This window comes from Carettochelys insculpta, chromosome 3 (genome assembly GCF_033958435.1).
Source record: "Carettochelys insculpta isolate YL-2023 chromosome 3, ASM3395843v1, whole genome shotgun sequence".
Lineage (NCBI taxonomy): Eukaryota > Metazoa > Chordata > Testudines > Carettochelyidae > Carettochelys > Carettochelys insculpta.
Window position 1 is genome coordinate 39,390,821 of NC_134139.1, and position 16,106 is coordinate 39,406,926.

The following is a 16,106-nucleotide window of genomic DNA, read 5'->3' on the forward strand; positions in this document are numbered from 1 at the left end:
GCACAGAGAAGTCCCACAGATCTATGTAAAATTAAAGAAAATAACCTGATCGCGTCTCATTAATCATCCATTTCGTATTCACGTATGTGTTATTCCAAGGTTCAGTCCTTTCTTGGTCTGGATATTACTGAGAAATTCCATATCTGCTTTCTGGCTCATTTCATCTCCATATTGCTCCTCTAGCCACGCAAAGACTGCTACAGGCAGATCACTGCTTCAGCTCAGATCTCGCACTCCCTACCCATTGCTCACCTGACTCCCTTCTAACACTTTCTGGTGATTTTCAGGGACCCACTGTGTCTGGGTTTAACACTTTACAGGTCTTTTAGTTAACTAAATGGCTGGGATGTCTGGAAATGGTTGATAGCCCTCCTGTCCATCAAAGTTGGTTTAAGATTCTACACATTCAATAGATGGGCTAATCTGCAGTCATTGCAGACTCATGCCTCCCTATCTTTTAATCCTGGATTATGAGTGCAAACTCTCTTGTGTCTGTATTTAAGAGAAGCTCAGAGTTAGGAACAACTGGGGAAGGCAGATCACTCATAATTCTGAAATGTCTGTAACTCTGAACATGATGATAGTTCTTTCAAAAGTTTACAGCTGAACATTGACTTAATACAGCTTTAAAACTTCATTATGCAGAAGAAAACTGGTGCTTTCCCTTTATTTATTTAGTCATTTACATTTAACACAGTGCTGTGCTGTATTTTGATGTTTTCCTCTGCTGCTGTCTGATTGTGTATATCTAGTTCTAAATGAAATTGCTTCGTTTGTAACTCTGGTAACTCTTGATGTTCTGCTGCATAACGAGGCCTATGTACATGTGGGCATATGTATATAAAAAGTGTGTGTATGGATCAATACATCTAAAGTTATTAATGTTTTCAGGCAATGCTGCTTGCACTAATTTAACTAGTGAATATTCCCTTAATGTCAGGAAACTGCAAGGAAGATGGAGTTACTTGAAAAGACAGCAACTTTGATGATGTCAACAAAAATTCAGGAGATTGAAAGCAGTGCTCCAATTTGGCCTTTTTTTTTTTTTTCTTAAATTGGTGACATGATTAGTGCATTAGCAGAAGCCCAGAGATGGCTAATGAACATAATGGCTGTGGCAGAAGAGCATGCAAGGAATTAACTGGCTTTTTCAGGTGACTCAACACTGTAGTTGATGCAGTTAATAAACTGAGCAGGCCTTTGCTGTGAGCTTACTGCAAGTCAACAACACTTAATTCTATTGTACTGTAAGTCAAAACAAGTTGTGACCAAGCAGCACATTTCTCAAGTTTCCTGGTCTGGATGTCAGATGGATGACTCCATCTTCCTTAAGGGGAAGTGACTGACCACCACCATCCAGCTCCTCCTCTTGGAAGTGGTGGCTGTGGAATCCCCGCCGTTAGGACACTGCATCCCATGCTTTCTATTCAATGGTGTCGTCTTATTCTTTCTCTGTGATAACACTTCCAAACCATTCACCATAGTACCTGTGAAGAGAGACTGACCTTACCTCTGTTTTCACTGGGGACACATGAGTTCTGCTCTTCCTTCTTCTGGAGGTCATGCTGCCAATTTTCCTCCCTATTCACACTGCCCTCTCTGATTCTTCAGCATGCTGTGCCTAAAATATCAAATTCTGACATCTATCCAGAAACTCCTCATTTTCTCTGATGCAACAATATGGTATATACTCGAGCCTCTAGTCCATTATTCTTCTTTTCCAACACAGAAACCAGCTTGCACTTTGTACAGATGAAGTCCCTTCTATCCGCTGGGAGAAAGACAAACATGGCACAGCCTGTGCAGGCCACAACAGCTGATTGCTCATTATCCATATTGTCCTCCTCCTTGAGCCTCTTTAGATGTCATATTTAGTGCTCACAGAACCCTGAACAACACAAGCTCATGGTAAGTGGTTAGGTAATCCCAACATCAAGCCATATCCTGTGATGCCGGAGAAATTGACCCACCTCCAGCATCCCTGTGAGTCTGACCTAAGGGACTAGTGCTTCCCAACACCAAATCTGTTTATCAGTATGATCCTGAGCAGGTGAACAAGACACACCTTAGCTTAGTGTGCTAGTCCTTAGCATAGCTTTCAAAGAATTTTCAAGAATTCATGCCTTCTGTGGTTCAGGACTGAACCTGAGACATGAACATAAATAGGGAGAGGTCTGACCCAAAATGCTTCATCTGAACTTTACAACTCTGTGGCATAAAGCCAAGTGAGAAAATGAGCAATGCTGTTCCAATCTATAGGGACCAAAAGTAATGTGGAATCTTTGTGCTAAATGAAGGAGCTTTCTTTTGGGTTTGCCTGAGTACGGACTGTAGGCATCCTTCAGTCTGCATAGACTATGGATCGCGCCCTTTAAAGTTTCAATTGAGGACTTCATTTACAGCGTCTATTGTGACTATAAAGACCCACACGAGAGTGACAGTCCTTGCTGCATCTCTTGCAGATGTAGTGGGTGTCTGGCAAGTCCTTATTGTGCTTTCTGTGCGCTCGCTTCTCCTCTGCTAGCTGTCTGATCTTCAACTCGCCCTTCTGAAGGCCCTTGTGTAACCCCTGCCTCCATCTGCTGCGGTCGTCTGCTAGTTCTTCCCAGTTGTCCAGCTCGATGTCTACCTCTCTGAGGTCTCTCTTGCAGACATCTTTGTAGCGCAACTGGGGGCGTCTGGGAGGTCTTTTGCCAGAGGCTAGCTCACCATACAGGATGTCTTTTGGAATCCTTCCATCGTTCATCCTGTGGACGTGGCCAAGCCAGCGGAGTCGACGCTGCCTGAGGAGGGTGTGCATGGTTGGAATTCCACCTTGCTTGAGGACGGCAGTGTTGGTAACTCTGTCCTTCTATGACATTCCAAGGATGCGCCTGAGGCAGCGCAAGTGGAAGACGTTTAGCCTCTTTTCCTGGCGGGCATACAGGGTCCAAGTCTCGCTGCCATAAAGGAGGGTGCTGAGGATGCAGGCTCTATAGACTTGCATTTTAGTGTGAGTGTACAGCTTGTTGTTATTCCACACTCTCTTGCTGAGTCTGGACAGAGTTGTGGCTGCTTTTCCGATCCTCCTATTTAGCTCAGTGTCCAACGACAGGGTGTCAGTGATGGTGGATCCGAGGTAAACGAACTCGTGGACAACCTCTAACGTATAGTTGTCAATGCTGATTGATGGGGATTCAGCAACATCCTGACCGAGTACGTTCGTCTTCTTTAGGCTGATGGTAAGCCCAAAGTCCTTGCACGCTTTGGAGAACCGATCCAGCAGTTTTTGAAGCTGGCCTTATGTGTGAGACACTACAGCAGCATCGTCTGCACACAGCATGTCTCTGATGAGGACTTCTCGCACCTTAGACTTAGCTTTCAGCCTTGCAATAAACAGTTTCCCATCGGATCTTGTGTGCAGCAAGATGCCCTCTGTTGAAGATCCAAAGGCATGCTTCAGGAGGAGTGCGAAGAAGATCCCAAACAATGTCGGAGCAAGCACGCATCCTTGTTTGACGCTGCTCCTGATTCTGAAAGCATCCGATAATGCACCGTCATATTGGATGGTTCCTCTCATGTTTTCGTGGAACGACTGGATCATCTTGAGTAACCGTGGAGGACAGCCTATCTTGTGGAGCAGTTTGAACAGACCATCCCTGCTGACCAAGTCAAAAGCCTTGGTCAAGTCGATGAAGGCTATATAGAGTGGCTTTCTCTGCTCCCTGCACTTCTCCTGCAGCTGCCTTAGAGAGAAGACCATGTCAACGGTAGACCTCTCTGCGCGGAATCCGCACTGCGATTCGGGGTACACCCTCTCAGCAATCTTCTGGAGTCTGCCAAGGATGACGTGAGCGAACAGTTTACCAGTGACGCTTAGGAGGGAGATTCCATGGTAGTTGTTGCAGTCGCTTCTGTCTCCTTTGTTCTTATACAACGTTACAATGTTAGCGTCACGCATATCCTGTGGAACCTAACCCTCTTTCCAGCACAGGCACAGTAGCTCATGCAGGGGTTCCAGGAGTGTGCCCGCGGCACATTTGATTACCTCTGGTGGTATACCATCCTGACCAGGGGCCTTTCCTGCTGCAATGCTGTCGATGGCTGTCTTCAGTTCATCCACAGTCGGCTCTTGGTCCAGTTCGTCCATTACTGGTAGGAGCTTGACGGCATTGAGGGCTGCGTCAACCACAACATTCTCGCGTGAGTACAGCTCGGAGTAGTGCTCAACCCAGTGCTCCATCTGTTTGGCTTTGTCAGCGATGACTTCACCAGATTTGGATTTCAGAGGTGCCATCTTGTTCTGGGTGGGTCCTAATACCTTCTTCATACCCTCATACATTCCTCTGAGATTACCAAAGTCAGCACAGGTCTGGATGCTGCTGCATAGCTGGAGCCAGTGGTTGTTGGCACAGCGCTTGGCTGTCTGCTGTACTGTTCTTCTGGCCTCTCTAGGTGCTTGCTGGGTACTCTGGCTCGGTGAGCGTTTGTACTCCAGGAGTGCAGCGCGCTTCTTTTCAATGACTGGAATCATCTCATCAGAGTTAGCTTCGAACCAGTTGTTCGTGTTTCTAGCTCTTCTTCCAAACACCGACAAGGCCGTGTTGTAAACTGTATCCCTCAGATGTTGCCATTTGGATGTCGCATGGACGCCCCCAGGGCCGCTGCGCAGATTTTCCTGGAGGGTCTCTCTGAACTTTTCGGCTTTCTCCGAGTTTGCGGTCTTTCTGGCATCAATGTAGGGCCTTCCAGCAGGTTTAGAGCAGTACAGCTTCTTGGGTCTCAGCTTGAGCTTGGAGCAAACTAGCGAGTGATCTGTATCACAGTCAGCACTATGATAGCTGCGTGTCAGAAGGACGCTTTTGAGGTTATTACGCCTAGTGATGACCACGTCTAGTTGATGCCAGTGCTTCGAGCGTGGGTGTCTCCACGACACTCTGTGCTGTGGCTTCGTTTGGAAGAATGTGTTTGTGATGCACAGATTGTGGTATGTGCACAGTTCAAGGAGACGCTGTCCATTGTCATTCATTTTTCCCACACCGAAGTGTCCTGAGCAGGAAGGCCATGAGGCCCAATCGGCTCCAACTCTTGCATTGAAGTCACCCAAGATGTACAGTTGTTCACGAGCAGGTATTTGCGCTACAGCAGCACTAAGCACGTCGTAGAACTTGTCTTTTACTTCTGGTGTGGCGTACAGGGTTGGGGCATAAGTGCTGATCAGGTGGACAGGACCGGCGCAAGTTTGAAGCGTGATCTGAAGAAGTCTTTCTGATTCGCCCATCACTAAATCCACCATTTGTAGAAGGGTGTTTCTGACAGCAAAGCCAACACCGTGCTCTCTGGGTTCTTCTTGGGCTTTACCCTGCCAGAAAAAGGTGTAGTCCTTTTCCTTTAGAGATCCCGAATCTGCGAGTCGCGTCTCTTGCAGTGCAGCAATATCAACTCTGAGCCTCTTCAGTTCCTCATTGATGACAGCGGTCTTTTGGGTGTCACTGATGGCCTGAAGATCTTCAGTCAAGCCAGTCAGCATGGTCCGCACATTCCAGCAAGCAAGCTTGAATTGTTGATGTTTCTCATTTCTTGTTGATTTTCTTATTGGTTTGCCTGGTGCCCAAATTTCAGTCACTTGCCAGGTTCAGGAACCTTAAGCCTCACACACCCAGCGAGGCAGGTGAACTGTGGCGGGACAGTACCCTATCTAAAATCCCATAGAAAAAGCAACTCTTACAGGTCCCTTCTGCGTGCCTGTCTTTGTACATCACTTTGAAATCTACTGATAAAAAGTGCTAGACTGAAAAGAGGTACTGTTTTTAACTTAAAATGGTGAAGTTACCCAGTGATAGCTAACTTGATTCTCATCCTAATTCATAGCTCTCATGTGTGGGTTGAGTCTGAGAGAAGCACTAAGTGAACCTGAATTGTTTTAACCTTAATCTTTTAAGTCACATTTTACATGGAACTTGAGAGCCACAATTTAAAAAATAATCACTCTAGGCTCTTGCATGAGCCTCCTCCCCCACTATCTGAGAGACTCACAATTATTTTAAGTGTAATAACTAGTATACCTTTCCTATAGGAGAGGTAGCAGAGGATGGAAATGAATCATGTTACAGGTAAACTAAATTTTAAAAAATGTATTTTGCATTTAGTTGTGACCATAGAATCATAGAATGCTAGGACTGGAAGGGTCCTTGAGAGGTCATCAAGTCCAGCTCCCTGCCCTCATGGCAGGACCAAGTACTGTCTAGACCATCCCTGATAGACATTTATCTAAGCTGTTCTTAAATACCTCCAGAGGTGGAGATTCCCCAACTTCTCTACACAATTTATTCCAGTGTTTGAGCACCCTGACAGCACCTTTTTTTCCAATGTCCAACCTAAACCTCCCTTGCTGCAGTTTAAGCCCATTGCTTCTTGTTTTATCCTCAGAGGTCAAAAAGAACAAGTTTTCTCCCTCCTCCTTATGACACCCTTTTAGATACCTGAAAACCACTGTCATGTCCCCCCTCAGTCTTCTCTTTTCCAAACTAAATGTGCCCGTTCTTTCAGCCTTTCTTCATAGGTCATGTTCTCTAGACCTTTGATCATGCTTGTCGCTCTTTTCTGGACCCCTTCCAATTTCTCCACATCTTTCTTGAAATGCTGTGCCCAGAACTGGACACAATACTCCAACTGAGGCCTAACCAGCACAGAGTAGAGTGGAAGGATTACTTCTCATGTCTTGCGCACAACACACCTGTCAATGCATCCCAGAATTATGTTTGCTTTTTTTGCAACAGCATCATACTGTTGACTCATTTTTAGCTTGTGGTCCACTATAACCCCTAGATCCCTTTCTGCCATACTCCTTCCTAGACAGTTGCTTCCCATTCGGTATGTGTGAAACTGATTGTTCCTTCCTAAGTGGAGCACTTTGCATTTGTCTTTATTGAACTGCATCCTGTTTACCTCAGACTATTTCTCCAATTTGTCCAGATCATTTTGAATTTTGACCTTATCCTCCAAAGCAGTTGCAACCCCTCCTAGCTTGGTATCATCTGCAAACTTAATAAGCGTACTTTCTATGCCAATATCTAAATCGTTGATGAAGATATTGAACAGAATCGGTCCCAAAACAGACCCCTATGGAACCCCACTTGTTATACCTTTCCAGCAGGATTGAGAACCATTAATAACTACTCTGAGTATGGTTATCCAGCCAGTTTTGCACCCACCTTATTGTAGCTCCATCTAAGTTGTATTTGCCTAATTTATTGGGAAGAATGTCATGTGAGACTGTATCAAATGCTTTACTAAAGTCTAGGTATACCACATCCACCACTTCTCCTTTATCCACAAGCCTCATTGGACTATCAAAGATTGGTTTGACATGATTTGTTATTTACAAATCCATGCTGGCTGTTTCCTGTCACCTTACCACCTTCCAAGTGTTTGCAGAGGATTTCCTTAATTAATTGCTCCATTATCTTTCCTTGCACAGAAGTTGAACTGACTGGTCTGTTCTTATTCCCCTTTTTATAGATAGGCACTGTATTTGCCTTTTTCCAGTCTTCTGGAATCTCTCCTGTCTCCCATGATTTTCCAAAGATGATAGTTAAAGGCTCAGATACCTCCTCTATCAGCTTCTTGAGTATTCTAGGATGCATTTCATCAGGCCCTGATGACTTGCAGACGTCTAACTTTTCTAAGTGATTTTTAACTTGTTCTTTTTTTATTTTGTCTTCTAAACCTACCCCTTTCCAACTAGCATTCACTATGTTAGGCATTCCTTCTTCAGACATATCAGTGAAGACCGAAACAAAGAAGCCATTAAGCATCTCTGCCATTTCCAAGTTTCCTGTTACTGTTTCTCCCTCCTTGCTAAGCAGTTGGCCTTCCCTGTCCTTGGTCTTCCTCCTGCTTCTAATGTATTTATAAAAATACTTCTTGTTTCCCTTCATGCCTGTAGCTAGTTTGAGCTCATTTTGTGCCTTTGCCTTTCTAATCTTGCTCCTGTGTTTGCCTATATTCATCCTTTGTAATTTGTCCTAGTTTCCATTTTTTTAAGATTCCTTTTTTTATTTTGAGATCATGCAAGATCTCCTGATTAAGCCATGGTGGTCTTTTGCCATATTTTCTACTTTTCGTATGCAGAGGGATAGCTTGCTTTTGGGCCCTTAATAATGTCCCTTGGAAAAACTGCCAACTCTCCTCCATTGTTTTTCCCCTCAGTCTTTCTTCCCATGGGACCTTATCTACCAGCTCTCTGAGTTTACCAAATCCACTTTCCTGAAATCCATTGTCTCTATTTTGCTGTGCTCCCTTCTATCCTTCCTTAAAATTGACCCTTAAAACCATGGCAAGGTTTATGGTTAGTCTTATCCCATGTAGGAGTAAGTTCCATAGTCTTGGTTCAGGTCCAGTGAAGGTTCCATCTCCTACTCTCACAAGACCTGCCCCCGGTGATTGTGTGTTTCATAGCTTCATTGTAATACAAGTGCTACGAGAGGCATATCTGGAAGGAACAGGATCTCTCTGGTTCAGCATTCAGTTCTCCAGACTATATTTATGTGCTTTCTCCTCCTCAACCCTGACAGGTTCACCCTTTTTCCTTATTTTTCTTCCCCCACACAATAAATCTTTATTTTAACCCCAAATTTGCAACATTTTCTCAAGGCAAAAGAGAATGATTTAAGATTTCTTATGTTTCTTATGATTTAAGAAACAGCCTGTGCATTTAGATTTTTTTTTCTTACTTAGTTTCCACCATCAATATTATTGTTTGGTGGTGTGGCAAAACATGAACCGATCATGGATGTTAAAAAGCTGTTTTTAAATTATAGCTAGCTCCCCTTTTCAGGAAAATTATGTTATGAATTATTATAAACAGTGGTTAGCAACAACCTATTGACTTTTTGGGCTCTATAAGACAGGATTGCCCATTCATTAAAGCACATATTAAGCTTTTATTAAAACTTTATATAATATTCATAGATGAAATCTTATCAAGTACTAGTAGATGTACCCTGCATTGCTCTGGTCCCTGTTGGGGCTCAGGGTAGGTGGTGCAGGAGTAAGGGCAGGGAATTGGGAGGTGTGGGGAGCTCAGGGCAGCGGGTGGAAGGTTCAGGAATCAGGCCAGGTGGTGGGGTCTCACAGCAGAAATGGGGGGTTCAGGAGTGCAGGCAAGATGTTGGGTGAGGGGGAGGCACTCAGAGCAGGGTGTTGGGATGGGGGAGACCTGGGGTTGGGAGTTTAACCCCCAGGCTGCCCCACTAGCAGCTCCACAGGGCTGTCTGGGACAGTGGTGGGACCACACTGTCCAGACAGTAGCTCCCTGGGGCTGTGGGGCTGCATTGCCTGGACGGTGGCCCCTTAGGAGTGGCCAGGAACTGTGGCTGCCTGAGCAGTGGCTCTCTGGGGCTGGCCAAGGCAGTGGGGGTGGTGCTCACTGCCCCCCTGTGGTCATTATCTAGTGTATCTGTCCCTGCTATTGGAGCCCTCCCTTTCCATTTTAAGAAAAACAGTCACATTCCAGGCACGTCCCATTGTCCTGGCACAATCAACCCCTTATGTTACATTAAGTTATGATAAGAGGGAGCTGTATACTGAATTTGGTGGTCCTAGCTCATACTGTTTCAGAGGAGTTCTTGAACAGAATCCCATCTGGGTGGATAGATAGACAGGCACACATATGCTCAAGACAAACTCTTCCAAATATATAGTAGATGACATTTTTGCTATGTCTGTAGAGCATCTAGCACCATGAGATCTTTTGGTGCTACCATAATACATATAATAAACACCAAGGGATCTTGATAAAGCCACTAAGGAGTAATGAGCACTATATAATAATTTAGCTTTATGCACTGTCATTCACAACTCATTTTTGGTCCCCAGTTCAGCAAATCACTTCAGCAGGTTTTTTAAGTTAAGCAGAAGCCTTGTTGCTTTACTGAATAAGGGATACCATTTATTCATGTCTTCTTAAGTGGGTTGAATTCACTAAAGCCTACAGCACTATTTTCTTGCACCACTGAAGAAAGGAACAGTGATATCTCCAAGATATGTAGAAAATTATCTAAATTAATCAGGGTTAAATTCCTTTTAGCAAATTGTAAGATTGCACGTGTTTAAACAATATTAGAACGTTCAGGAATGAACATCTCCGAGTGAAGAGAAATCTGGTTCCCATGCACATCTCTGACCGAACTGCTGAAGTCTATGCTGAGCATGTTGTTCAATTAGTAAAGCAAGGCACTTTTCTAGCTTCCCTATGCCAAAATGTTGGCCTGTTTCTGAGTGACTATGACATTGTTTTGTTATGAGAAGTATTAGCAATGTGTTCAGTACTTTGCAGAAATAGATAAAGACAGTGGCTAGATACTTGAGAAGTAATCTGAAAAAGACAAAAAAAGAAAATTATAGTTTTCTGAAGAATTAATAGGATGATGAAAGAGTACTTGAAATAACAACGTGGAAGATCCACCTATAATGCCACCTACTGCGTGTGGCTGTTTATAACAGTAGCCCGTTTTATGTCTGTAGCATGCTAATAACATTTATTATCCCCTTAGAAACCATTTGCAAATTGAACACCAGTAAAAGGCAGTTATCAACCCAAAGAAGTTACATTCTTATTGCAGGCAAACAGATATCAGTTGGGTGAAGGAGCATTGTAGAGTCAAACAGAGACTTATTTTTAATTTAGGATTTTGAAGCAGTACATAAAGGGATGTGAGAAAAGCCAAGGCATTGTACTTGTACGTTCAGAAAACCCTCAAGAGCCTATTTGGGAATATTCCATGAAATCTCACTTTAGAGCTCTGTACAAACTAATCCATCTATCAAAATCACCCTTGTAAAAATTATTTTGAAATAATAAACATTGTCATTTATTTGTATTGTGGTAGTGTCTGGAGGGTCATATAAAGCAGGGTGAGCAACTCCCAGCGTGGGTGCCAAGAGTGGCATGTGAGCTGATTTTCACTGGCACACACAGCAGGAGCTCAGCCCGGCCCCTCCTCCTCAGTGAGGTGTTTGCTCAAAGTCATACCACCAGTGGATTAACAGAAGACTAGCTAATGCTACCAACCAGCCCCTGAGCAGTAAAGCACTGTACCTTAATTTATTTATTAATGATGCTGATGTAAGTAAGACTGTTAGCGACTTCAAAAAGTATCACTGGCACTCAGATCCTACACAGAGATCAAAAGCTCATACTTCAGCACACAGCCTTAGAAAGTTTGTTGGCCTCTGATATAATGGGTTGGAACTCTTTTATTCTGTGTAATGCACAGTATAAACAAACAAACCTACATTAAGGCGCTTACTATCTAACATAAATAAAAGATTATCTACTAGTTATTTTCCATCATTTTTTCTGGAATTATCCTCAGTAGCAAAAATGATTTGTGTATCTGTCCCTCTCTCTTTACCCATGTGTACTAGCAATTTGTACATTTTCCTTAACTGGGGTGACCATATTTCCCTATGCCAAATATGAGAAACCTGGTGGGGGGTGGCTCCCCAGCTGTGGCTGCCAAACAAGTACAGCTCCCTGGCTGTCCCATGCCACAGGGCGCTGGAATGGGGCTGCCGCCCCACAGGAGAGCTGCCTGGGTGCAGGGCGCTTGCCCTGTGGAAGCGGGGAGGGTTTGCTGGCTGTGCCACACCACCAGGCTTCAGGAGTGATGCAGGGATGCTCCCTGGCTCCAACAGTGGCTGCCCTGTGGGGGCCAACACCTTGCGAAGGGGTCACTCTCTGGCCGAAGGGGGCAGCTGCAACTCCTAGCAGCCCCATGCCTCTGGGTTCCGGGAATGGGGCCGCCGCACCGCCAGGGACCTTCCCAGCTGCCCACTGCCTCTGGGCTCTGGAAATGGGGCTGCCCCAAGCCTTGGAGTGTCAAGAACGGGGCTGCCACCCTGTAGGAGAGCTCTCTGGCTGAGGGGGCTCCCTAGCTGTGGAGGCGGCTGCCCCATGGGAGGGAAGGGGAAGAACAGTGGGGCTTCAGGGGAGGTTGTCCTGTGGCAGGGATTGGGCTACCTCCCTGCAGTGGTGTCCCCAGCTGCAGGGACAGTTGCCGCACAGAGGGGCTGCCCAGCGCTGCTGGGGCACCAGGTCCCCCTTAAAATCTTAGAGCAGGGAACAAAACACAGTACCCTACCCCCCAACATACTCTGCCTTACTTCTGTGGCAGCCCCCAGGCTCCCTGTCCTGCTACTGCCTGTACTGGCAGCTCAGTACGTGCTGTCCGGCCAGCTCCTGATTGATTTTACTTGCAGCTGCGCTGACTTGGGGAAAGGGCAGCTCAGCAGGGGGAGTGAATATAGGGGACATTTCTGTATTTTAAAAAAAAAAAAAAAAAAAAAAGGGCAGGATGCCTGCCTAAAATACAGAACTGTCCCAGTGAAAGTGGGACGGATGGTTACCTTAGCCTTAACCAAAACAACTTTGTTTTTATTTTCATTGAGTAATGGAATTATCAATTTCTCTACCATAATTATGGAATTATTTTTGTATGCTTAATCTGTTGTGAGTCTACCCCATATTAAAAGCTTCCTATATGAGTGCAATAAAGTATTAACGTTGTTGACAATAAATAACAAAATAAAATAAAGTCCAGTCTATGGAAACAACTTATGTTTCTGGGAATTTTGTGCAAACTCCAATGGCAAACCAAACCCATTAGGTTCATTTGTAGCAGGAACATCTCCCGAATAAAATCAAGAGCTAAAGAATAAAGTGTTACTGTCATCTATTTAATTCAAGTATTTTCTTCTTTATTGTTGTAATAATTACCTATGAGAAGTTTAAGAAATATAATTAGCCTTGCATTCTGATGTAGTTTCCACCTGGCAACCATTATTACTGCATCTCTAGTGCTTCTGTTGTCAACATAGCTTCTGTTTCTTTGTGCCACTTATGTTGTTCCCCATGGTGCATCTGCCTTGCTAATGATGTGTATCATACTGTGAACAACTCTTAACTGGTGCAGCAGTTAACCCAGTATTGGTATCTTTAAGATTTGGTAAAGTTCCACTGCAGAAACAGTTGCCAAAGAGTTTTTTCTACCCTTGTGTGCCTGTCTTATGAGTGAAGATAATATCTTGCTGAGGCTTGTTTTTTCCCAGTTACTATCTTTCCTGAAGAAGAACGTTGTATATTCATCTAAGGAAGCTTTTGTGCATTGAGTGTAAAATATGTAAGCAATATAGTCATGAGAAGAGAAAAAATTGTATATATTTGTCTGTTTAGTGTTTAATTGCTGTTCTAAAGCATATTGCATGGTTCTTTTTATCTCCAGGTGTATAACTTCTCTCTCCCTCTGTCTCTTTACACACACACACACACACACACACACACACACACACACACACACACACACACACACACACACACACACACACACACACAGAGCTGATTATAGCAAAGAAAACTGTTGTCATATCTTTGTTTTATGGCATCTTCAAAGGTGTGGCAACGGTTGCTTCATCCCATGTTCCTTTATTCCATTCATATTGTATTTTGGTAGCTTGTAACATCCCTGGCTGTAGAGTTACTCACATATTAATATTGCTAATTTATTTTAAGTATTGCTTTTTGTTCTCACTTTTCTGGTGTGTGTGGTTTTGGGTATAGAATTGCTACAGTTGTGTGTGTGTGTGTGTGTGTGTGTGTGTGTGTGTGTTTTAGCTCTGGACTTTTTCATAGTGATCTATGTCACCCTTAGACTGAAATGTGCACCATTTGGGGTTAGATCTGAGGGACATGTGAAAACTTTGTTTAATCAGAATGTGATTATCCACTCGGCATATTACCGAAGATCTGTGCTTCACAGTCTGTTGCTTAATATCCAAGTGTAGTTGAAGGTGTTGATTTCGATCTATAAATCTACCATAGTTTAGATTTTGTGGTTTTTGGTTGTGGGTTTTTTTTTTTTTTTTGAGACCGTTTGTATCTGTAAAGTCCGTGAGGTTCCACATGGACTATCCTTGCAGTTCTGACTGGATGTAATACAAGCGGGTTTCGCTGCTGAGAGGGTTAATTCAGGGCAAATTTCTTAGAGACAGGGCTACTTACAGTGTAAGAATGGGGTTCACCATTATGAGGCAAGTCAGACCAGTAACAAAGAACTCTTCTGTTTACCTCACTACTAGTAAGAAATCATGCAAGCAATTCCTTTGAACCCTTTAGGAGTTTAGAGAACCCCTGTGTCACCATCAGTGCTACTGCCTCACCAAACCCAAATGGGTTCCTCTCTGACCCACACTCCCCAGTGACTTTATATCTTAGATCTTACCCCAAAGAGCATTCTGTTAGCAGACAGGCAGGAAAGAAGGAAAAGGTGAGAGTTAAAACTGTTTAAAGAATCAAATACATAAACCACTTTCAGAGTGATTGGTGCAGGCTTGTAGCATGGATGGGATAACTTGCTGTCTTAAATCAAGTCTCTGCAATACGGCTTAAGTTAGGATGTGTCATCAGTCCTTTCAAGCTTCAGCTGGTAGCAAAGATGCTCCAGAGGTGCTGATCTGGATTGAAGACAAATGGAGGAACCCCTAAAGTCATTTTGTAACCTTGGCCATGTGTAGAGACTCCTGTTGTTCTTGGCATATAAAGCCATGTTCAAAGATGGAGTTTTCACATGTGAAAGTCACCTATCCACGTATGTCTCGTATCCTTTTATGCAGATGCCGTGGGCCAGGTTCCAGATTGAAGGTTTGCAGGAAAGTCCATTCAGTGTAGCTGGGTGCCTCCCATGCTTCATTGTTTGTTGAACGTTCCTTGGTGGTCCCATCAACCTGAATAGCCTTTCCAAGCTATACTGGGTAGCTGTTCTGTGGGTGTTACTCCAGGGGCTGACATTTAAAATATGGACACATAAAGAATATTCATATCTTCAGGTACAAAACGATTCATGCACACAAGTAGCATAAACAGAACCAGTGAATTTTAAGGTTTCCATAGATACCTCACTTTGGCCCACTTTGTCCAAGATTTGGTACAGACATATAACAGTAGTTGCAACAATGATTTGTATGTTCATCTCTCAATACAATAACATCACATTGGAGGGCTGCGGGGAGAGGGTGTCACCAAATGAAATAGGCAGTAAGTTTAAAACAAACAGAAGGAAATATTTTTTTCACACAATGTACAGGCAGCCTGGGGAGCTCTTGGCAGGTCAATACAAAATAGGGTTCAAAAAAGAACTAGATACATTGATGGAGGATAAGTCCATTAATGGCTGTTAGGATGGGCAGGGATGATGTCCATAGGCTCTGTTTGCCAGAAGCTGGGAAGGGGTGACAGGAGGTGGATCACTTGATGACCCGTTCTATTTCTTCTCCGTGGGGCACCTGGCATTGGCTACTGTTGGAAGACAGGATGGGGTATTAATGGACCCAGTATGGCCATTATTGCACTATAGTCGTGTGTTCTTAAATTTAAAAATGTAAGTATCTCACCAATTGGAAAAAAAAAAGGCAGCACTCTAGCAACAATTGTTTCTCTCCTCCGGATAGAATTACACAATGGGCCAGGTGTAAACAAAAGCAGCCTTGTTTGTTACTCACCTGTCCTTGAAATGTATGCTATAAAGCCAATGACATAGGAAGGATTGAAGGATCATTGGTCTTGATAGCCTGTACATTATGGCAGTTCTTATGAGGCTGGGGTTTTTTTATCCTGTCTAAAATAAAACAGGATTCATTGTATTTTTAAACACCGATTAGTTTTGAAAGGCATTGATTCTAATACTGTCTTAACAAAATCGGTCCCACTTATGTGATGGTGGCCAAGGAGAGTATTGTTCACATTCTGATTTCGTGTGGGACTTCAAACTTGAACTACAGAGAAATGTGTCTCCATTCTAGTGAGGTTATTTCCCCTGACTCCATGCCCCCAGCCAGTACAAAGCAAGTGGAGGTGGATATGTTTATTCTGTGTAGGAGACCCTGGCCAAATCTAGTGATTGTTTGTTTGTGCGTTTGTGTTTTTGTCTTGCAGCTTACTCTTCACCAAAGTAAAGCTAGAACGGGTACACAAAGGACCTGAAGAAGCTCTAGTGACATGTAGACACATGTTGCATACATGGCAGATGGTATATAACTTTTCACAGCATAGGTAAGTTTCTTATGTGCAG

The 16,106-nt window shown here is 43.8% G+C and overlaps 1 protein-coding gene across 4 annotated transcripts in view; it reads left to right on the forward strand.

Moving 5' to 3' along the window:
• Nucleotides 1–16,106, forward strand: part of TTC7A (tetratricopeptide repeat domain 7A) — a 172,675-nt gene that overhangs the window by 104,104 nt on the left and 52,465 nt on the right. For all 4 annotated transcript variants that reach the window (XM_074989651.1, XM_074989652.1, XM_074989653.1 and 1 more), the window contains one exon: nt 15,971–16,087. In XM_074989651.1, the coding sequence (XP_074845752.1) occupies nt 15,971–16,087 (117 nt within the window). The remainder of the gene's footprint in view (nt 1–15,970; nt 16,088–16,106) is intronic.